A 22,688-nucleotide genomic window follows, 5' to 3' on the forward strand; every position below is an offset into this window, starting at 1 on the left:
GTAAAAGAAATCAATAAAATATATATTTAAAAAATCACACTACAGAATATTAATACAGCAATGAGAGTGAACACTATACAACCAAATGCAACCATATGGATGAATCTCACTGACAACATGTTGAGCAAAAGAAGCCTGACATGGGAGTGTCTATGCTGTATGATTTCATTTATATAAAACTCCAAAACAGGCTAATCTATGGTGTTAGGAGTCAAGGTGTGTTCCGGCTGGTGACTAGAAGGGATTAAAAAGGGTTTTCTGGGGTGCTGCTAACATTTTGTTTCTTTATTTGAATTCAGGTTACACGAATGTGTTCCCTGTGAATACATATGATGTGCATACCTTTTATTTTTTAAAATATATTTTATTGATTTTTCATAGAGAGGAAGAGAGAGGGACAGAGAGTAAGAAACATCGATCAGCTGCCTCCTGCACACCCCACACTGGGGATGTGCCCGCAACCAAGGTGCATGCCGTTGACTGTAATTGAACCCGGGCTGACCCTCTGTCCACTGACCCAAACCAGTTCCGGCGGATGTGCATATTTTAAAAAAAATATATTTTATTGATATTTTACAGAGAGGAAGGGAGAGAGATAGAGAGCTAGAAACGTCAATGAGAGAGAAACATCGACCAGCTGCTTCTTGCACACCCCCTACTGGTACATGCCCCTGACTGGAATCAAACCTGGGGCCCTTCAGTCCGTAGACAGACGCTCTACCACTGAGCCAAACCGGTTTCGGCTTTTTTTTATTTTTCATACTTTTTAATATGTATGTTAGACAAACACCTTTTAAAAGAGAAGCCAGTTTTCACATGCACACACATTCCCAACCAGGCAGCCTCACTAAAACCTGCTTTGGTGGGGAGGAGAGGCCTTGAGTGAGTTGAGAAAGCAGAGATGGGGCAGGTGGATGAGAATGAGAGGATTCTTAGCTGCGTCTCAGTTCCTGCCTTGGTGAAATGGGTGAACAAATCATGAAGGAAAAATGGATAAATATGACCGCATTAAAGTGAGGAAGATGGATTGATATTACTTTTCATATCATAGCAGTTGTTCTATCAAAAATACAGGTCTCCTCTGGATGGTGTGGCTCAGTTGGTTGGAGTGTGGTCCTGTGTACCAAAGGTCTGAGGTTCATTTCCAGTGAGGGCACATGGCTAGGTTTCAGGTTCAGTCCCTGCTTGGAGCATAGGCAGGAGACAACTGGTCAATATGTCTCTCTCACATCAATCTCTCTCTCTTTCCTCTTTCCCTTCCTCCTTCTCTCTCTCTCTCTCTCTCTCAAAAAAGAAAGAAAGAAAGAAAGAAAGAAAGAAAGAAAGAAAGAAAGAAAGAAAGAAAGAAAGAAGAGAAAAAATAGATCCAAACATATTAGGAATTAAAAAAAACACACACACACACACTTTCCTTTTCCTGGCTTGTTGTTCAGTGGTTAGAGCACCAGTCCAAGGACTTGAAGGGTCGCAGGTTCAATTCCTTTCAAGAGCATTTTCCTCATACCTTGGTTGCATAGGCAGGAGACAACTGATCAATGTGTCTCTCCCACATCAATCTCTCTTTCTCCCTCTCTCTCTCCTCTTTCCCTTCCTCCCTCTCTTTTGAGAGAGAGAGAGAGAGAGAGAGAGAGAGAGAGAGAGAGAAAAGAGAGAAGAGAGAAGAGAGAAGAGAAAAGAAAGAAAAGAAAAAATAGATCCAAACATATTAGGAATTAAAACACACACACACACACTTTCCTTTGTAAGAACACTCAGTTGGGGCACGTATGGGAGGCAAATAATTTATGTGTCTCTCTCACATCGATGTTTCTCTCAGTCTCTCCCCTTCCCTTCTATTATCTCTGAAAATCAATAGAAAAAATATGCTTGGGTGCTTGGGTGAGGATTAGCAACAACAACAAAAACACACTTTACATTTATAGACTGTCTTTTACATTTATGTTTAGTGATACTATAGAAGTAGCAGTCAGATAGTTTATATATTTTTAAATTATGAAAATACCAAATTAAAAAGAAATTCCTGTGTACACTATCTCTGATCCCAACTGAGAACCATTGATCATTGTGCTCTGAGATTGTGAGAATGGAGTGGGAGGGAAAGGGCAGGGAAGGCAGAGGAAGAAGCACAACAGAATGAAGCTCACGTGAGTATCCAGCCATCTGTCTATCCATCACTCACCTCTCCACCTATCGGTACATTTACTCATTTTCCTATCTTTCCATCCATTCTCTCATAGTCAATCTGTCCATTCATCTCCTGTCTATCCATTCATAATCTGTTAACCCATCCATCCATCTCTTCTTTCATCCATTCAGTCATCCATCCATTTCCTACTGATGTGTCCATCTGTCCCTTCATCCTTCTATCTATTCATCTATCTAACCTTCCATTTTTAAATCCATCCCCTCACCCATTCATCTGCCCATTCAGCACACGTATTAACTGCCTGCTGGTATCAGGTCCTCAGTTAAGCTAGAGATGGGAGTGTAGGGGGATGCTCAGATACTTATAACATGATTCCTGCTTGCAAGCAACTCAGCAGAGGAGACTGAGCCACCATGTTTGGCCCATCTTGCCCAGTCCCCAATTCGCTGGACCCAGCAGCAAGCTAACCGACAGTTGGAGAATCTGCCCCCTGGTGGTCAGTGCAAGTCATAGTGACTATTCCAACGGTCTATGGTCAGACACTTAGCATATTAGGCTTTTATTAAATAGGATAGTAAGAGGAGATGAAAGCCCTTCCCATAGGGCCCTGGGGTACAGACCGTAGTGGGGTAGGAGTGTGGTGGGTTGGTAGCAGGGTTATCCGTCCAGGAACATCCCCTTCTCCAGCACTTTGGCTGCTTCCTTAACACCCCATCCTAGCCCTGGATGGTTTGGCTCAGTGGTTGGAGCGTTGGTCAGCAGACCCAAGAAGAGTCATGAGTTCAGTTCCTGACAAGAGCACATACTTCGGTTGCAGGTTTGATCCCCAGCCCTGGTCAGGGATGCATGTGGGAGGTAGCCAATCAAATTTCTATAAATTTTAAAGTTGCATAATACCAGTGTATTGGTTTTGAAACCAGAAGGGGGGGAGGGGGGAACCTCCAAAAAAGTAAAGAAAATAAGAGAAGATAGTGGAGTAGATGATGGCATGGGAACCCCCTCTTCTCTTTCTGAGGACCCCAAAGTCCAGAGATCAGAGCTGTCTAAGCAGTAGGAAAGGCTTTCTACCTCCAATATTTGGCTAGCCTGACGCTGGGGAAGGTGAGGGTGCAGCTTCCCACCCCTACATGCCTGACACTCATTCTCATTCTCATTCTGTGATGATGGGAGTGGGGAGGCTTCTCTTTATGGCTCAAGGAAGGGCTCAGGGGCTGGTTCATCAGGGTCCCAAGGGCCAGGCAAGCCAGTCAGCCTCTCTGGGCCTCAGCTGCCTCCCGGTAACAGGAAGAAGAGCCCAGCCCCTCAGTACGTGGTGAACAGCCTGGGAGGAGAATGGGCTGTCAGTCTCACATAGGGCAGGGGGTGGGGGTCAATCTGGAGTTAGCGTTTCACCAAGATGAGCTGTCAGGCCAAGGGTCTGTCAGTCTGCAAGCATGTCCACGGCCACTGTTCACCAGTATTTGCCAAACCATTCTCCAATTCTCCAACACCAACGGGGTGTCCTCCACCTCGGCTCAGTTCCGACACTCTCTACCTGGAGTTGGTGTCAGATCCCACAAGTGCATGGCTCAGTCCCACGACCCTGCCCCCACTTCAGACACCAATCACAAGTTCAAGCTGTCATCTGTACTTCCGGCCAACAGGCTATAGAAATCGGGGATTCCTCAGGTTTGATAATTTGCCAGAAAGGCTCAGGAACTCGGGTGGGGGCAGGGTGCCTGGAGCTGGAGGGAAGTCCTGGCCTTCTCTGCCCGACCAGGGGAAGTGCCCTTCACCACTTCTCCAGCCTCCACCTGTTGGCTAGACGCCTGGTGGCTGTGAATCTGCTTGGCTTCCCTGCCCCGCTGTGACATCTGCCTTCTCCGTGTCCAGGCAGGGAGAGCTCTCCGTCCTTGCCCCCGATCCAAGGGCCCACCTGGAACCAGCTTCTCTCCTGGTTCTTCTCTACACCTGCAGGCCCTCCCTTCTGCCTTCCTGGGCCCACGCTGAGCTTCTAAGACCACGAGTCAACCCCAGCCCCGCCAGCGGGATTCAGAGGCAGCAGGAACCTGCGTGCACGTCACCCTCTGCTCCGGGAAGGGCAGGCGGGATGAACTCTTGCATTCCTGATCCTGAGCACCTCTCTGAGGTAGAACTTGCCTCTGTCCACCTGGCAGCTGAGCCTGAGTAAGGGGGCAGGTCCACAGGAGTATGAAGTCCTTCCCCCCAGCAGAGCCATAGAGCTGCTCCTCCCTACCTGAAAGGTGAGAGGCTCTGACTCCCCTCGGGCTAGGCACCCGCACCCACCTGATCCCCCCCGTGTCTCACCTGGATTCCGTGCCGTCTGCAAGTAGCATGGGTCCCCGCCAGGACCGCGGAGTCCCCCGGGTTCCGTGAGATGCTGGGATGGCAGCTGCTCTAGATGTCTTCTCTGCTCCGGCGGCAGAGGGCTCTGTGTGCTGCGCTGGCTGTGCTGACCCTGCTTTTAGCAGTGGGTGTGGATGTGGGCACTGCCCGCCCCACCTGCCTGATGCCTGCTCGGGGTGTCCTTTGCCCCCTAGATCTGGTGCCTCCTTCTCTCCTTAGCACGTGGGTGGCAGCTGCTCACGGTGCTGGCAGCCTGTGGAGCAGTCATGGCCCAGACCATGGGCCTCGGTGCCTGCCAATCCCTGTTTGGGACTTGCTCATGCCTGCTCACCTTTTACCCCTCCTCTCCCCTGCTCCCAAACTGTGAGCTGGGTTTGAGAAGGGAGGAGCCACAGGTGTGGGGCCAGGCTCAGTGGGCAGAGCCAGTGCCAGTGCCAGTCTACCGAGCCCCAGCCTATCTTCCAGCTTTATTCTAGTCCCCAAATCCCTCTTTCCTGAGCTCCTCGCCAGCTCACTGAACCCCGTTCATTCATTCATTCCCTGAGCACCAGCTCCATGATCCCTTCTGAGCTCTCTCCGGCCTCTGAGTCTCTTCCTCATTTCCATTCCCTGAGCAGTGTCCTCCTTCTCACACCCCTAAGCCTGAAGGGGCCCCTACCTCCCCCCCCCCCCCCCCACCCACAGAGCCTCTACCCTTCCTGAGCTCCCACACTCTCCTGGAACCCTCTTTCTGACCTCCTTTCTCCACCCTGAGTCCCTCTCTCCCCCTAAATTCCCTTCCTATCCTTGAACCCCCACCCTCACCCTGCACCCTACATAAGGTTGCCAGATATCACAAACAAAAAATCCAGAATTTCCAGTTAAATTTGAAAAGCAATAAATATTTTTTAAGTATAATCAAACCTCATGTACTATTTGGGGCATACTTATACTAAAGGATTATTCATAACGCCGTCTAAGTTTCTCATGCATTGAGCACCCGGGGCTTATCCTGTCCGTGTGTAGAACAGGGGCGGCGGGGAGGTTTGGACACGATGTTCTCTCTCCAGGGCCTCTCGCAGCTGCAGCCCGTGAAGACCCTCGAGCTGACCTGCAAGTGGTCCGGATCCCTCGGAGGGCTTGCATCCCTTGCAGCATAAGGGGAGAGCAAGGCGAAGATGGTCACGGGGCCTTCACCTCAGAGCAAGGCCAAGGGAAGGAGTTCTTCGAAGCAAGCCAAGGCTGGAAGGCTTCCTCAGGAGGAAGATGTCATGGTTACTTTGATGCTGAGAAAGAAGGGTTAGGTGGTCCCTGGTAGAAGGCTCCCCCTTCCTCAAGGGAAGTTGGGGAGGCATGGGGATTCCTTCTTAAAAGTCCCTTGAAGCCGAAACCGGTTTGGCTCAGTGGTAGAGCGTCGGTCTGCGAACTGAAAGGTCCCAGGTTCTATTCCGGTCAAGGGCATATACCTTGGTTGCGGGCACATCCCCGGTAGGGGGTGTGCAAGAGGCAGCTGGTCGATGTTACTCTCTCATCGACGTTTCTAGCTCTCTATCTCTCTCCCTTCCTCTCTGTAAAAAATCAATAAGATATATATACATATATATTTTTTAAAAGTCCCTTGAAGATTAATTGAAGGTATCTGCTCCTTCACATGAAGATTCTCTAGAGTGAGGGTGGGGTCTCATAGTAACTCAACAAATCACGATCCCTTCTAGCTCACATCTGCCAGGCATTGGCTGCTTGCCAAGGCTCCACCTACAGCTCCTATACTTTATGTGGGTTAATTCATCAAGTCCCTTTGACGGCCAGATGGGTGGGTATCTTCTCCCATTTTACAGACGAGAAAACAGAGACACCGTGAGGTTGGGTGATTTTTCTGAGGTTTGTCCAGGTGGCAGGTGGCAGAGCTGAAATTTGAGCCCAGGAGTCCTGGCCCTGCACCTGCCGTGTAGTAGATCCTGTGCTGGAGGCTGGGACTGGAAAGATGACATAAATGCTGTCCCTGCTCTCAGGAGACCTCTAGTCTAACTGCAGGAAACGGGCGAGTCTTTAATGATTCTAATGCAGGTCAGGCTGGGATCAGTGCTGCGACAGAGCGTGCCAGGAGGGAGGACTGATTCTGTCTGTGGAGGAGGAGGTGTGTGCGAGTCCAGGAAGGATGGGTCAGTTCTTTAGGAGCTTCAGGACAGGCTTTCTAGGTAGAGGAATATGTTGGGCAAAAGCAGGGGGGGGGGCGGGGCGTGGAAATGCAGTAGAAAGTTGGGTAATAGGAGTCTGGCCTGACTGGAGGGGAGATTGTCTATAGGATGAGTATCAGATCAGGGAAAAGAAAAAAGGGAGAGATTCAGGTAAGAGCAAAGCAGTCCAACAGAGGAATGTAGATTCCATCCAGGGGAGAACAGGGAGCCACGGAAGAGTGTCGGGCTAAGGTAGGATCAGCGGAGGATGCTGGGGCTGCAGCTGGGAAGATGCACTGCGGGAGGACCTGGGTCCACATGGGGTGGGTGCGTCAGCCCAGGAGTGGCCGGGCTACCGCGAGGCCCACTGAGGAGGTGGATGGAAGACCGTGGAGTGAAGGGACAGACTGTTGCTGTGGTTTCGGCATGTGCTTCTCCAAAGGGCTTGAGTCTCATTCAACTCTGGATCCAGCCCCAGAACAGGACCTGAAACAAGATAACGTGCTTGTAAATGTCAGCAGAATTGCATGGAGAGGATTTGGAGACAGATGGAAGGTTTGGGTGAGAAAGGCGAAGGATTCAGGAGACTTTCCTGGTTTGAGCCTCAGCATCTGGAAGGCTACTGATACCTTACCACATGTGTCAAACACAAGGCCCGTGGGCCAAATCCGTCCCACCAGGCCTTGCAATGTGGCCCGCACCGCGCTGTCATCACTGCACTCCGCTGCGTTTCCATCACAATGACAGTTTATGACTGTTCAATAAACCATTCGGCCCGCGATTTAGGCTGGATTTTAGATTTTGGCCCCTTCTCTGATTGAGTTCGACACCCCTACCTTAAACCAAATAAAGGGCTAGAGGAGAGACTGAATGTGGGCAGAGGTGGGAGATAGGGTGCCCACTGGGTGACATCCAGTAGGCTTTGGTCCTCAGGTTGGCAGGTGAGATCTGAGCTGTGAGGCAGCTGATAGCGTTAGGATGCTGGTTTCTTCAGCCTGGATTAATGCCTCCTGTGTGCCTAGGCCTGTGTGGTGTGAACATGACTATAATGTGGTAGGAGGCTGTCCCTGCAGCAGAAAGACAAGAGGTAAAGTGAGAGCCTTCACTTTCTATGAGGTTCAAAGACAGCTACAACTAATATATTGTTTAGATGTACGTACCTGCATAATAAAGCTATTTTAACAAAACAAAGGAATTAGACACCTGTTAGAATGGCTAAAAGGAAAAGAGATTGATCATATAAAATGTTGGTAAGGGCCGAAACCGGTTTGGCTCAGTGGATAGAGCATCGACATGCAGACTGAAAGGTCCCAGGTTTGATTCCGGTCAAGGGCATGTACCTTGGTTGCAAGGCACATCTCCAGTAGGCAGAGCGTGCCAGGAGGGAGGACTGATTCTGTCTGAGGAGGAGGAGGTGTGTGCGAGTCCAGGAAGGATGGGTCAGTTCTTTAGGAGCTTCAGGACAGACTTTGGGAGGAAGGGCTTTGCAAGAGGCAACTGATAGATGATTCTCTCTCATCAGTGTTTATAACTCTCTATCCCTCTCTCTTCCTCTCTGTAAAAAATCAACAAAATATATTTTTAAAAAATAAATAAAATAAAATGTTTGTAAGGATGTGGAACAACTGCAACTGACACAATGTACTGGGGATGTTAAAACAGTTTGGAAAACTGTGGTAGCTTTTTTAAAATGTTAAACATGCAACTATTGCCCTAGCAGGTTTGGCTCAATGGATAGGGCGTTGGCCTTCAGACTGAAAGGTCCTGGGTTCAATTCCAGTCAATGCCCAGGCTGCGGCTTGAACCCCAGTGTGCAGGAGGCAGCCAATCAATGATTCTCTCTCGTCATTGATGTTTCTATCTCTCTCTCTTCCTCTCTGAAATTAATAAAAATGTATTAAAAACAAACAAACATGCAGCTGTTGTCTGACCAAACCATTTCACTCCTAGGTACTTAGTCAAGAGTAATGAAAGGGTATATCGGTGCAAAGACTTGTACACAAATGTTCCTAGCAGCGTTATTTGTGAAAGCCTGAAACTGGAAACAACTAAGATGTCCATGGATAAACAAATTGTAGTATATTCATACAATGCAAATACTACAATGGAATGCCATACAATGGAACACTATTCTATTTAACAACCTGCTGATAAATAGATGGATATCAAAATAATTATTCTAAATGAATAGTATACAAAAAATAGTATATACTGTATGATTCCACTTATATAAAACTAGAGGCCAGGTGCACGAATTTGTGCACCAGTGGGGTCCCTCGGCCTGGCCTGCAGGTTTGGGTCAAAATTGACTCTTCGACATCCCTCGAGGGGTCCCAGATTGTGAGAGCGTGCAGGCCAGGCCTAGGGACCCCACAGGTGCATGATCCGGGCCAGGGAGGGATGTGGGAGATTGGTCATCAGGGGAGGGAACCCCCAGAGGGCTCTAGGGCGTGTTCAGCCCATCTCATTCAGTCTTGATTGGCCAGACCCCAGTAGGAAGCTAACCTACTGGTTGGAGTATCTAACCTGTAGTGACCTGTAGTGACAGAAAGCAGATCTGGGTTTATCTGGGGATGGAGTTAAGGGGCATGGGAGAGACTGGAGGGAGGTGGTGGATATGTTCATTGCCTTGATTTTAGTTATGGTTTTAGGATGTTCTTTCTCCAGGGCTTCTGTCTCTTTCTTTTTTCTTTTATTTTCTTTTTTAAAATATATTTTATTGATTTTTTTACAGAGAGGAAGGGAGAGGGATAAAGTTAGAAACATCGATGAGAGAGAAACATCTATCAGCTGCCTCCTGCACACCCCCTACTGGGGATGTACCTGCAACCAAGGTACATACCCTTGACAGGAATCGAACCTGGGACCCTTTAATCCGCAGACCGATGCTCTATCCACTGAGCCAAACCGGTTTCAGTCTCTGTCTCTTTCTTTCTTTCTTTTTTCTTTCTTTCTTTCTCTTTCTTTCTTTCTTTCTTCCTTTCTTTCTTTCTTTCTTTCTTTTAAATATATATATATATATTTTTTTCTTTTTTTAAAATATATTTTATTGATTTTCCACAGAGAGGAAGGGAGAGAGATAGAGAGCTAGAAATGTCAATGAGATAGAAACATCGACCAGCTGCCTCCTGCACACCCCCCACCAGGGATGGGTCAGCAACCAACGCACATGCCCCTGACCAGAATCGAACCTGGGACCCTTCAGTCTGCAGACCGACACTCTACCACTAAGCCAAACCGGTTTCGGCCTCTGTCTCTTTCTTAAGCTATATCCAAGCTCATCAAATTGCATACTTTAAATATGTACAATTTATTGTGCATCATTTATACCTCGATAAAGCTATTCTTTTATTATAAAAAACATTTTAAGCATTTTAAATTAATTAATTAATTTTTATTTTTTTATTGTCTAAAGTTTTACATATGTCTCCTTTTTCCCCCAATTGACCACCACCATCCCCTGCCCCCCTTCAGCCATTCCCACCCTGGGCAAGACCCCACTGCCCCAGTGTCTGTGTCCATTGGTTATATTAATATAAAGCTATTATTTGAAAGGACCAACATTAGTCATTAGAGAAGTATAAATAAAAATTATGAGATTCTATTTCACACTCACTAGGATAGCTATAATAAAAAAAAGATAGACAATAACTAGTGGTGGTGAAAATATTGGCATTCTCATACATTGTACGATGGTGCAGCTACTTTGGAAAATAGTTGGGCCTTTCCTCAAAAAAGGTTAAACAGCAGAAACCGGTTTGGCTCAGTGGATAGAGTGTCGGCCTGCGTAGTGAAAGGTCCCGGGTTCGATTCTGGTCAAGGGCATGTACCTTGGTTGTGGGCACATCCCCAGTGGGAGGTGTGCAGGAGGCAGCTGATCGATGATTCTCTCTCATGGATGTTTCTAACTCTCTGTTCCTCTCTCTTCCTCTCTGTAAAAAAATCAATAAAATATATATATTTTTAAAAAAGGTTAAACATAGAGTTATCAAATATCCTCTCTTGCCGGGCCCGTGTGGTTCAGTGGTTGAGCATCAACCTACAAACCCGGAGGTCACAGTTCTATTCCCTGTCAGGGCACATGCCTGGGTTGCTGGCTCGATCCCCAGTCAGGAGTGCACAGGAGGCAGCCAATTAATTATTCTCTCTTATCATTGATGTTTCTCTCTCTGAAATCAATAAAAATATAAAATAAAATAATTTTAAATTCACTACTTAGTATATAACCAAGAGAAAAAAATAACACGTTATACAAAAGTTTTCTATGAATGTTCATAGTGACATTATTATAATAGTCAAAAAACAATCCCAATGTTCATCAACCCATTAATGAGTAGACAAATTGTGGTCTACACATATGATGGAATATTATTCAGGAGGAAAATTCAGACACATGTTACAACATGGATGAAGCTAGAGGACATTATTCTAAGAGAAAGAAGCAGTCACAAAAGGACAGACTACTGTAAGATTCCACTTACATGAGCTACCTGAAGTGGTTAAATTCATAGAGACAGAAAGTAGAATGGGTGCCAAGGGTTTGGGGGAGGGGAGAACGGGTGCAGAGTTTTTATTTTAATGGGTGCAGAGTTTTAGTTTGGGAAGATAAAGGAGTTCTGGAGATGATGATGGTGATGGTTGCACAGTGTAAATGTACTTGATGTCACAGAACTGTACACTTGCAAGTGATTAAAATGGTAAATTTTATGTTACGTATATTTTATTGTAAGAAATGAAAAGGTATCTTGTACTAATAAATGCTACAATATCAATAAATCTTGAAAACATTGTTAAATGATAGAAGCCAGTAAAAAAAGACAATAATTAGTGGTTATGATAAGATTCCATTGGTATCAAATGTCCAGAATAGGCAAATCAATAGAGACAGAAAGTATGTTAATGATTGCTTAGGGCTGAGGGTGTGGTGGTGGTAGGATTGGAGAGAATGGGAATGACTGCTAATGGGTACAAAGTTTCTTTTTGAGATGATGGAAGATGTTCTAAAATTAATTGTGCCAATGGCTGCACAACTCTGAATATACCAAAAACACTGAATCATACAATTTAAATTTGAATTGTATGGCATGTGAACTATACACTGAGTGGCCAGATATTATGATCTCTGAATGCATAATAATCTGGCCACTCAGTGTGTATATCATATATAATAAAAGGCTAATATGCAAATTTGTCCCCTAGACCAGGAGTTTGATCAGCAGGCAGGCCGGCCAACCACCCATGTCCTCTCCCCTTGGCCAGGCTGGCCAGACCCCCACCTATGCACGAATTCACGCACTGGGCCTCTAATATATATATATATATATATATATATATATATATATATATATATATATATATATATACACACACACTGAGTGGCCAGATCATTATAATCTGGCCACTCAGTGAATATCAATAAAGCTGATTTTTAAAAAAAATCTTTATTGTTGAAAGTATTACATATGTCCTCCTTTTCACCCATCAACCCGTTCCAGGTCATCCCTGCTCCCTACCCCAGGCCATCCCCACCCCACTGTCTGTGTCCATGAGTTATGCATATATAATTAAGTTGATTTTTAAAAAGAGAGTGGGAATCAGGTCCTTGGAAAATAATTAATTTTTAAAATATATTTTTATTGATTTCAGAGAGGAAGGGAGAGGGAGAGAGAGAGAAACATCAATGATAAGAGAATCATTGATCAACTGCCTCCTGCATGCCCCCTACTGGGGATTGAGCCCACAACCCAGGCATGTGCCTTTGACCAAAAGTGGTCCCCGGACCTTTCAGTCCACAGGCCAAAGCTCTATCCACTGAGCCAAACTGGCAAGGGCTGGAGAACAATAAATTTAAAGACTGCTGAAGGGAGGAGAACCACGGAGTTGAAGCGTCCCTTTGCACAGTCAACTCCTGGAATTTCTTGGAAGATGATTGTTCCATTAGTTACAAACCAAGAGAGCACTTCCAGAAAGATAAGCCCATTGCTGCTGCTGTTTTTGGAGCACTGACTAGTGCCAATCATCATGCTAGACACTTATATAAAGTCACTTAATCCTTCAACTTCTCATTTTACATATGATATAACTAAGTGGTTGGCTCTGGGTCACATAGGAAGTTCAGAGCTCAGAAGGAGACCCAAGTCTATCTAACTCCAAAGCTAAGTTCTAAAAACAGACCTTAAAAAAATTTTAATTTTATATAAAAGTTTAAACCAAAAGTGTAAAGAATAATACAGGGTACACCCCACTCAGCTGAAGAAATTGAATTCTTGCCCAAGTGTACAGAGCATTGGCCTGGGGACTAAGAGGTTCCAGGTTCAATTCTGGTCAAGGGCACATGCCTGGGTTGTGGGCTTGATTCCCAGTAGAGGGGCCTGCAGGAGGCAGCCCATCAATGATTCTCTCTCAGCATTGATGTTTCTCTCTCTCCCTCTCCCTTCCTCTCTGAAATCAATTAAAAAAAAATATATATATATATATATTTTTTAAGAAATTGAATTCTCTCGCAACACCATTGCAGCCCTCTTTGTCTCCTCTCTCATCTCATCCCTCTTCTGCCATATATCCATGCTTCTGGACTTGGTATTTATTGTTCCCATACTTCACTTCATATGTAACTCCAAGCAATGTGAAGTATAGTTTTACATGTTTCTAACTTTATATAAACATCATATTATACTGAATGCACTCTTCTGAGGCTGCCTTTTTCCTCCGCATTGTTTGTGAGATTCATAAAAATTGACAAGTGTATCCATACTCTATTCATTTCCATTGCCATAGAGTACGAAGCATTCCATTATATAAAGGTATACTAGTTCTTGTCACTAGCCTGGGGTTGGACATTTGGGTAGCTTCCAGTTTTTTGTTATGACAAATCGAGCTGCTGTGAACATTCTTGTTCATGTCTCCTAATTCAAGAGGGTGAACATTCCTACGAGTGTGTACTAGTTTCCTATGGCTGCTGTAACAAATTACCACAATACTAGTGGGTTAAAACAATACAAATATAGTATCTTACAACTCTGGATGTCAGAAGTCCCAACAGTTTCACTGGGCTGACATGAAGGTTTTGGCAAGGTCACTGTCCCTCTGTAGGGGAGAATCCATTTCCCTGAATTTTCTGGCTTCTAGAAGCCACCCACATTCTTTGGCTTGTGGCTCCTTATTACATCTTCAAAGCCAGCAACACAGTATCTCCAGATTTCTCTGATTCTGACCCTCTGCTTCCATTGTCACATCTTCTCTGATTCTGACTCTCCTGCCTTCCTCTTCTAAGGACATTGGGTGGACAAAGTCTCCATCTCAAGGTCCTTGACTTAATCACATCTGCAAATTCATTTTTGCTGTGGAAGACAACACAGCCACAGGCTCTGGGTTTAGGATGTGGACATCTTTGGGGGTCATTATTCCATCTACCACAGAGGGAACCACTAGGCAATGTGACCTGAGCATCTTTGAATTAGGAGTTTGTCAAACTGCTCTCCACAGTGAATTGGTTCTCCACAGCGAAATGGGAGTGACAGGACTACATAAGCATTCCAGCACTGTCCCTCCCATTTTCATCAACACTAGCTATTACCTGACTTTTTCATTTTTGTTAACCTGGTGGCTGTGAAATGCCTGGGCTCTACTGCTATGTGGTCAGGAAAGAGACAGTGACCAGTCGCGTTGATGTGAAAAAAAGGAGTTCTGGCTGTAAGAATGTGGTCAATGACCTTGGCTAGAGCAGTTCCCTGTGAAGTGGGGAGAGGGAGTAAAGTCAGACCCAGTTAAGAAACAAGGAGGGCCAGGAAAGGGACACAGGCAGTGCCGAGTGTAAAGGGTGTGTCTTAACTTGGGCTGCCACAGAGAAATACCACAGACCTGTGGGCTTACACAACAGATATTAACTTCTTACAATTCTGGAGGCCAGGACATCCAAGATCAAGGTGCCAGCAGATTCGGTTTTTGGTGAGAGCCTGATTCCTAGCTTACAGACAGCTATACGCTCTCGCTGTGTCCTCACATGGAGAGAGAGAAAGAACTCCACTCCCTTTCTCTTCTTATAAGGACACTGATGCCACCATGGGGGACCCAATCTCATGACCTCATCTAAATCTAATGACTTCCCAAAGGCCCCATTTTCTTTCTTTCTTTTCTTTTTTTAAAAAATATATTTTATTGATATTTTACAGAGAGGAAGGGAGAGAAATAGAGAGTCAGAAACATTGATGAGAGAGAATCATCAACCAGCTGCCTCCTGCACACCCCCCACTGGGGATGTGCCCGCAACCAATGTACATGCCCTTGACCAGAATTGAACCTGGGACCTTTCAGTCCGCAGACCGACGCTCTATCCACTGAGCCGGTTTCGGCCACCCGCCCCCCCCCCCCCCCCCACTTTCAAGTAGCATATTGAGGGGTTAGGCCTTCCACACATGAATTTGGGAGGACATAAACATTCAACCCATAACAGGATGCTTTCAAAATATTGGAGGATGAATGAAAGGGAGGTTATCAGTCTGGTGGTAGGGAGAAAGAAAGACATCACTGATGGAACAGGGCAAGGCATCTTGGAGCAGGCAGGTAAGGTGAGGCCTGTGGAAAGGGTACCTGGATTGGCTTTGGAAGGAGGAGAGGCTGCTGTTTCTGAGGTGGGAGGGTAGGAAGGGCACTGAGGCATATACAGGAAAATCCAAAGAGGCGAGGCAGAAAATGGCACAAGCTTCTCTCTGTGGTGGGCAGCTGGAATGGGGGAAGGTTTACAGAGAACATGGTTGTGGGGCTTTCAACACGGTGCCTACTGGGCTGAACAAAGGGGGATTGGTGAGAAAGAGGGGACAAGCTGAGGTCTTACTAGCACTCTTAGGGTGAATAAGGCCTAGAGTCCAGAGGCGAAGGGGCCAAAGGAGGGCCATGTAGGATTGTCTGGAAGACCCCTGGATGCTTAGTGGGAATGGTGAGCTCTGAGGTGGCAGAGCAGAGCCAGGGAGGTCACAGCCAGGGAACTGGGATGTGTGGAGGGACGTTTGATAATGCCCAGGACCATGGTGGAAGGAGAGCAGGGACTGTGGGAGCCCAGAGGAGAGGGGCACATAATCCAGCCTGGGTAAGCGGAGGGCTTCCAGGAGGTGGTGATGGTTCAGCTGAGTCTTGAAAGGGAAAGCCAAATTTCAGTTATATAAAAATTTGGAAGAAGTATTGGCTTTATCGTCTACTAATAAGTCTTTCTTATCCTACTCATCAGTTTTGTCTCTCTTAGATATCTGCCCATTGTGCTCCGGATGGATTGGAAGAGTCCTTGTTGGGTTCTTTCAGCCCTTATACATTGGCTTATGGACTTCTCTTTAGTTTAATTATTTTCTCCTTTAACTGCAGAACTCCTATTCATCCTTCAAAACTCAGAGCAAATGTCACCTCCTCTGGTGAGCCTTTCTGATTGCCCTGGTCCTACCTCTGTGCTTTCCTAGCCGTGTGATAAAGCGGAACAAGCTCACTCATTACTGTTTGATTTTAGACAAGTGGCTTAGTCTCTGAGTGTCTGTTTCCTGACAGACACTAGCCACGTCTAGCGGTAAAGATAAAGGCAAATGATAATCCTCTGGCATCACATGGAATCACTTAGGAAGCCATTGGGTGGTGAAACTTGACATTCTGACTTGTCCTAGAGTAAGCTGTGTGAGAATGGGACTCTGTCGTCCTAAATCCATGAGTTCTGCAGAGAGGTTCTAGCCCAGTGACTAGGAATCATGTGCTCTGTGGGCCCTGAACAGAGGGAAGAATTGAAATTGCCTGTCATTTACCTGTAATGTGACTTTGGGAAGGTGACATCATCTCTGTGAATCTGTTTCCTTATCTGTAAAATGACAACATATTAGGGACTCATTTACTACAGGTAAAGCTCTCAACACACACTATCTCTAATCTCCACTTTGTGCATCATCAACCCATTTTACAGAAGAGAAAACGGAGGCTTGGGGAGGTGATTGACTTGTTCACGTTAGCCGCAGAGCAGGAGCACCTGGCGCCCAGCCAAACTCAGAAAACTGTTGTGCGAATCCAGAGGGGAAATGTGAAATAGTCCCTCAAATTGTAAACGCCTGGGGTGGGAGAGTCCCTGCCTGGGGGGCGTGGCGAATGATGGATGGCCAAGAGGAGGGGTGCGGGGAGAAGCCGCCCCAGATATCCGGATGGCGGCGGTAGGATGGCTTTGCGGGCCGATCGGCGGGTGCGGGAGGCCCAGCGAGGCGCTGCATTGCCCAGTGGGCTGGGGTGCGGCTCGCCCCCTTTCCGCCCCACCCCCAGCCCCAACACCGCGGCCCCTTTAAGGGCGGGCAGGGCGCCCTCTGGCGGCGGAGCGGCGCGCGCACGGCCGGAGCCGGAGCCGGATCCCGGAGCCGGAGCGGAGCGGAGCGGAGCCGGGGCGGAGCGGGCCGAACGGGCCGAGCCAGCAGCCGAGCTGGGGGCGCGGGCGGGCGGCATGTACCGGGCCCGGGCGGCGCGGGCGGGGCCGGAGCCCGGCAGCCCGGGGCGCTTTGGGATCCTCAGCACCGGGCAGCTCCGGGACCTGCTTCAGGATGAACCCAAGCTGGACCGGATCGTGCGGCTCAGCAGGAAGGTAGCGCGGGGGTCGCGGGCGGGGGGCGCGGGGAATGGGCCGCGGCCTGCCGGACCTGCCGAGCAGCCAAAGGGCCGCGCGGGCCGGGCCGCGGGGCCGCCGCTGGGCGCGGGAGCCTGGCACGTACGAGTGGGCTCCGCGGAGCCGCCCCCGGGGGAGGGGGCGCCCGGAGCCGGCCTGGGGCGGGTGGGGCGCCGGGGACCCGGGGAGGCGCCTGTGCACCCCCGGGATGGCCGCGAGGCGTGTCCTACGGCGGATGCTCCGGGGAGGTGTGTTCTGGGGGCAGGGGTGGTGGTGTTGTGGGGGGCCTTGGCTCGCACACCCACGTTCTGTAGGGCCAGAAAGGGGAGGCGCCTTCCATAGGGAGAACTAGGGGCCTGTTTGACACCTGGGAGGACCGATGAGGGAGCGCCCGCATCTGGAGGGTGCAGGAGGCGGCTTTGTGTCTTTCCTTGGGTAGGGGCACTGAGAGCTGAGCTGTATATTCCATAGGCCACCATAAGAGAAAGTTGTATATTCACAGGCGATAGGCCGGGGCTGGCTGGCTGTGGGGGGCAGAAAGGGAAAGTGTGTGTCGGAGGGAGGCAGGCAGGAGGGGCATAGGCATCCTATAGGGGACAGATGGAGGGTAGTGTGTTCTCTAGGGGCGGGGAGGGGAGGCTGGGCACTCCAGGAAACAAGGAAAAAGCATTCTCCAGAGCCAGGAAAGAAAGGGGCTCTGCTTTCTGTGAGAGAAGGAAAGCTGGGAGGGAGGTGCTAGAGAATCTGGGAGGGAAAGGGGGTGTGTATTCCGGGGGGGGGGGGATTCCACTGGAGGGCAGAAGGACAGGGGTGCAGGGAGGAGAGGGCGGCTTGAGGGGGTACCATGCAGGGACAGAGTGAAGACCACTCTGGAGAGTCAGGGCCAGGGTGGGAGTGTTTTTAGCACAAACACCTGAGGAGGAGGCAGACAAAGGCCTGGAATGAGAGGGAAGCTGCCCATGCATGGAAAATGGGACAGAGGAGGGAGGGGGACTCCTCGGGGACCTGGGCAGACATATTAATTGAAAAATTAAAAATTAACTAACATTTGTAGAGGCCTTCATAGTTTTCCTCTCCTCAGTCTCCCCGCCGCCCTGTAAGGTAGTGGTTTTTAGCTTACTTTGCAGGGGAGGAAACTGAGGCCCAGAGAGGAAGCTCCAGGCAAAGCCCCACCTGGGCCTCTTGCAGTGTCTCCACCTGTTGGCTCCTCGTCCCGAGAGGGGGATGCTTTCGGCTTGACCCTGGGCGCTGTGGCTCGGGGTGGCAGAAGGTGGAAGCAGGCAGGCTCCCTGAGTGCACTCTTGGCTCTTCTCCGGTGACAGTTCCAGGGCCTGCAGCTGGAGCGCGAGGCGTGCCTGGCCTCCAACTACGCACTAGCCAAGGAGAACCTGGCATTGCGGCCCCGCCTCGAGATGGGCCGGGCAGCCCTGGCCATCAAGTACCAGGAACTTCGAGAGGTGGCCGAGAGCTGTGCGGACAAGCTGCAGCGACTGGGTGAGGGGACGGTTGGGAGAACTGCCTGGGAGGGTGGCAGCTGGCTCTCTGGTTGGTTGGCCTTGGGAAGTGCGAGGCTCTGAAAGGTGGGACTTGGGCAGACCTATTCCGCAGGCAAGTTTGAGGGGGCACTACTCCTGGAAAACTAATTTGGGGAAGTGAACAGTTGGTGGGCAGAGCTGGGTTGTAGAGGCCAGATGAGGGCCCTGGCAGTGGGAGAAAAGGGGGCCCAATATCTAAGGGCCTGGGGTACCCTAGGAGACAGAGCCCCTGCTCCCTCTTTTGCACTAAAACGGGGGGCAGAACCTCGCGGGAAGATGCACAAACTGATCCCAAGAACATTGTACAGATGAGGAAACAGAGAAACGGAAACACAGAGTCACACACAGGGTCAGTGAGAGTCAGGATTGGGCCCCGGGATTGGCCTTTCTGTCCTGCGTGACAGGCCCTAAGGGCAGGGGCCATTCACTCTGTCCCTCTGTGGCCCTCAGAGGAGAGCATGCATCGCTGGAGCCCCCACTGTGCACTGGGCTGGCTGCAGGCTGAGCTGGAAGAGGCTGAGCAGGAGGCTGAGGTGAGGGGGGCGAGGCTGGGCCTGGGGGACAGGAGAGACCCATTCTATCATTCCCCCCCACTTCATTCGTACAGAGTAGGCTTGAGAGCCCCTTCTCCAGGAAGTCTGTGCCAGGCCCCCAGGAGAGAGAGCCCCCTGTGAATGTCTCAGGGCAGAGTAGGCTGGGTCTAAAGAGGAACTGGCACAGACTTGTCAGTGCTGGGCTGGGGTATAGTGCTCAGTGAGTTAATGGAGGCGGGTTAGGAGGGGGCCTGGCCCTAGCTTTGATGGGCAGCACCTAAGTCTACCTACCTGGGTCCCCATCTCTGATCCTGCCTCATCTCTGACCCAGCGGGTCTGGTGATAGAAATGAAATAGAGGCTTGAGAGTAGAGGACATTTGTCTACAGCCACTCAGCAAGTCAGAGGTACGCCCAGCTGTGGTCACCATTAGAAGGGATTTGGGGGAGGAGGGGGAGGAATAGAGGCAGTCCACAGTCTTGGTCATGCTTCTCCCAAACTGTGCCTTCCTCCCGTCCCAGGAGCACATGGAGCAGCTGCTGCTGGGGGAGCAGAGCCTGGAGGCGTTCTTGCCCGCTTTCCAGCGAGGCCGTGCCCTGGCCCACCTGAGGCGGACCCAGGCTGAGAAGCTGCAGGAGCTGCTGCGCCGCCGGGAGCGGTCTGCCCAGCCAGCACCCACTGCTGCTGCGGATCCCCCCAAACCTCTCCCCCCTGCAGCTGTCCTGCCCACCGGGGCCGGCCGGGGGCCACCAGCAGTGCCCCGAAGCCTGCCCCCCTTGGACTCCCGCCCAGTGCCCCCGCTGAAGGGCTCCCCCGGGTGCCCCCTTGGCCCAGCACCTCTGCTGAGCCCCCGGCCCTCGCAGCCAGAGCCCCCTCACCGGTAGGATCCAGGGTATGGCTCCCCAATGGGGGGCCCAGACAAAGTTGATGCGTGGCTCCTCCTCCTCCCCCACTGCCTGGGTGGGGGGAGGGGCAGGCCCCTCCCCTTGGCCTCAGGCAGGCCCTGGCCCTGGAGGCTAAGCTGGGGAGGAGGGTCACCTGAAAGATGCCCTGAGAGGGCTGGGGGTGGGTGGGCAGGGTGTTACGCCTCTGGCATTGAGGAAACTGCCTTTTTTTTGGCCCTGGCTGAGACCCCTTCCCCCCAGGTGATGGGCAAGACCCAGTGAAAGAACTTGACTCATGGCAACCTAGGAAGGTGCCCGCTCTCCCCAAGGCCCTGCCTTGGGAGCCTATCACACCCTGCCACTCCACTGGGCTGGCACAATCAATGCCAAGGCTGACAGGAGTGTTTTCCATCATGTACTGAGCCTACCTTCCTCCCAGTCCTGGGGCCCACCACCTAGGAGCCAGGTGGTCAGGTCTCAGCAGCAGGGTCAAGGAAACCATGGCCCTGGGGCCCTACTCATGCTCCCGACACTGGGGCGAGGTAGGCCAGGGGCTTCTGACCTGCACAGGTGAGAGTGGGCCATCCCCAGGAAAGACCATTCTGTATTTTTCTGTCCCGTCTCCTTAGAATGGAACCTTTTTGAGGGCAGGTCCTTGTCTTTGTATGTTCTGTCCCCAGCCCCGCTTCCCAGGGGCCGTCAATAAATGTGATGATGAGGATGACGATGCTGCCCGACTCCTCTCTGCTCCCTCAACCAGCCACTCTGCTGTTGCCACCTCTACATGGCAGCTCCTGAGCTTGCTATTCTTGAGATGCCCTTCCTTCCTCTCTGCCCATCCAAAGCCCGCCTGTCCTTCAGGTCCAGCACTGCTCCTGCCTCTTCCATGAAGCCTTCTCTGGTTATCAATCTGTGGGAGACCTTCCTAACTCTTAACTTCCCGCACTTTGGGCCAGAAGCACACTCTACTTCACTTTCTCCAACTGCCTCACCTGTACGCAATTTCTTTTCCCGGGTCATCTGTAAGCCCAATCAAGATAGTACCTGCTTCTTCTCTGGCCTGCGAAATGGTCACCGCCAGAGTGATGGAGGGGGCTGTATAGTGCTGAAGGTTATTTGTCTTCAGCTAGGGTGAATACTAGGTGGCTGGCTTGGCTGATGAGTGTGGGACAAGATGATGGAAAAGGAGCCCTAGCCAGTTTGGCTTAGTGGATAGAGTGTTGGCCTTCGGACAGAAGGTCCCAGTTTGATTCCGGTCAAGGGCACATGTCTCAATTGCAGGCTCCTCCCTAGCCCAGGCCCCGGTCAGGACACGTGCAGGAGCTACCAAATTGATGTGTTTCTCTCTTCCACTCTCTCTAAAATCAATGAAAAAATATCCTCAGGTGAGGATTAAAAAAATAAAGATGGGAAAGCAGAAATCAGCTTAGGTCAAGTCTGATGAGATGAAGTTTGGCAGGGAGGCATGGATGGCCTTACAAATAAGAGGGGACAGTCAGTGCTGTAGAAGCAAATCTAATCTTGGTACAAGTTAATGGGAATAAACCATCTAGAAAGAGGGAAGTGTTGGGCTGGCTCAACTTTTCACTGAAATCTTACACTCTAAGAGGGATCACCAAAACAGCATGTTTGGAGTAATAACAATAAGAAAGGATTGAGACTAGTCCTATGTGAACAATTGAGGGACCCATGTAGGCCCAGCGGTCAGAGCCTAGACCAATGGGCGGAAACCAGGTTTGGGCTCATTATAAGACTCGTAGGTTAGGGCTACTATTGAAGGTAGGTGGTCCCCTTTTCTCAAATTTTGTGAACAGCACCTGAGTGACTGCTTAATCTTTAGAGATGAAGGCAATAGTTGGGAGGGACTGGCCCACTGAACTTTTGAGAGCTCTTCAGGCCCAGACAGATTTATCCCATAGGGGCATGGTCAAAGGAAGCACAACTAGTGCCCACTTGAGACCCTTCGTCCATATTGGCCTTGGTTCTACTCTCCTGTTAGCACATGAGCTGCTGGAGGCTGAGGGACACCAAAACATCTCTGCCTGAGAGGACAATAGACAGAACAGCTCTGGAAAACCTAAATGCTAAGCATAACTTGGGGCAGGCTGGGCCCTTTTGCCCTCATCTCCCATTCTGGATTCATGCTACTAGGCAGTTTGTAACTAAAAGGAGAAAGGGGGCTTAAGTGAGCATGTCTGAGCCTTCCTCCACGATCATGAGTTGAGGAGCAGCCTCATAAAAGCAGAGTTCAGCCTCCCCTCCCCAGGGCAAGTAAGAAGAGAAAGGAATGACCCGAGCAATGGAGGGACAGGAAGGGGAGAAAAAGTGTTTCCATGGAACTGTATGAGTTCTTCAAAAGCCCTAACTGGTTTGGCTCAGTGGATAAAGTATCGGCCTGTGGACTGAAAGGTCCCAGGTTCAATTCTGGTCAAGGGCATGTACCTTGGTTATGGGCACATCCCTGGTAGGGGGTG

General features: G+C 49.6%; 1 protein-coding gene across 1 annotated transcript; it reads left to right on the forward strand.

Moving 5' to 3' along the window:
- The first annotated feature begins 16,977 nt into the window (after positions 1 to 16,977).
- Positions 16,978 to 20,938, forward strand: VPS37D (VPS37D subunit of ESCRT-I). The gene is made up of 4 exons (XM_036411059.2): positions 16,978 to 17,242; positions 18,586 to 18,757; positions 19,249 to 19,331; positions 19,852 to 20,938. Exons 1-4 carry the CDS (start codon positions 17,105 to 17,107, stop codon positions 20,212 to 20,214), a joined length of 756 nt encoding a protein of 251 aa, XP_036266952.1. The 5' UTR covers positions 16,978 to 17,104; the 3' UTR covers positions 20,215 to 20,938.
- The last annotated feature ends 1,750 nt before the right edge of the window (positions 20,939 to 22,688 follow it).

Source organism: Pipistrellus kuhlii, unplaced genomic scaffold (genome assembly GCF_014108245.1).
Source record: "Pipistrellus kuhlii isolate mPipKuh1 unplaced genomic scaffold, mPipKuh1.p scaffold_m20_p_4, whole genome shotgun sequence".
Taxonomy (NCBI): domain Eukaryota; kingdom Metazoa; phylum Chordata; class Mammalia; order Chiroptera; family Vespertilionidae; genus Pipistrellus; species Pipistrellus kuhlii.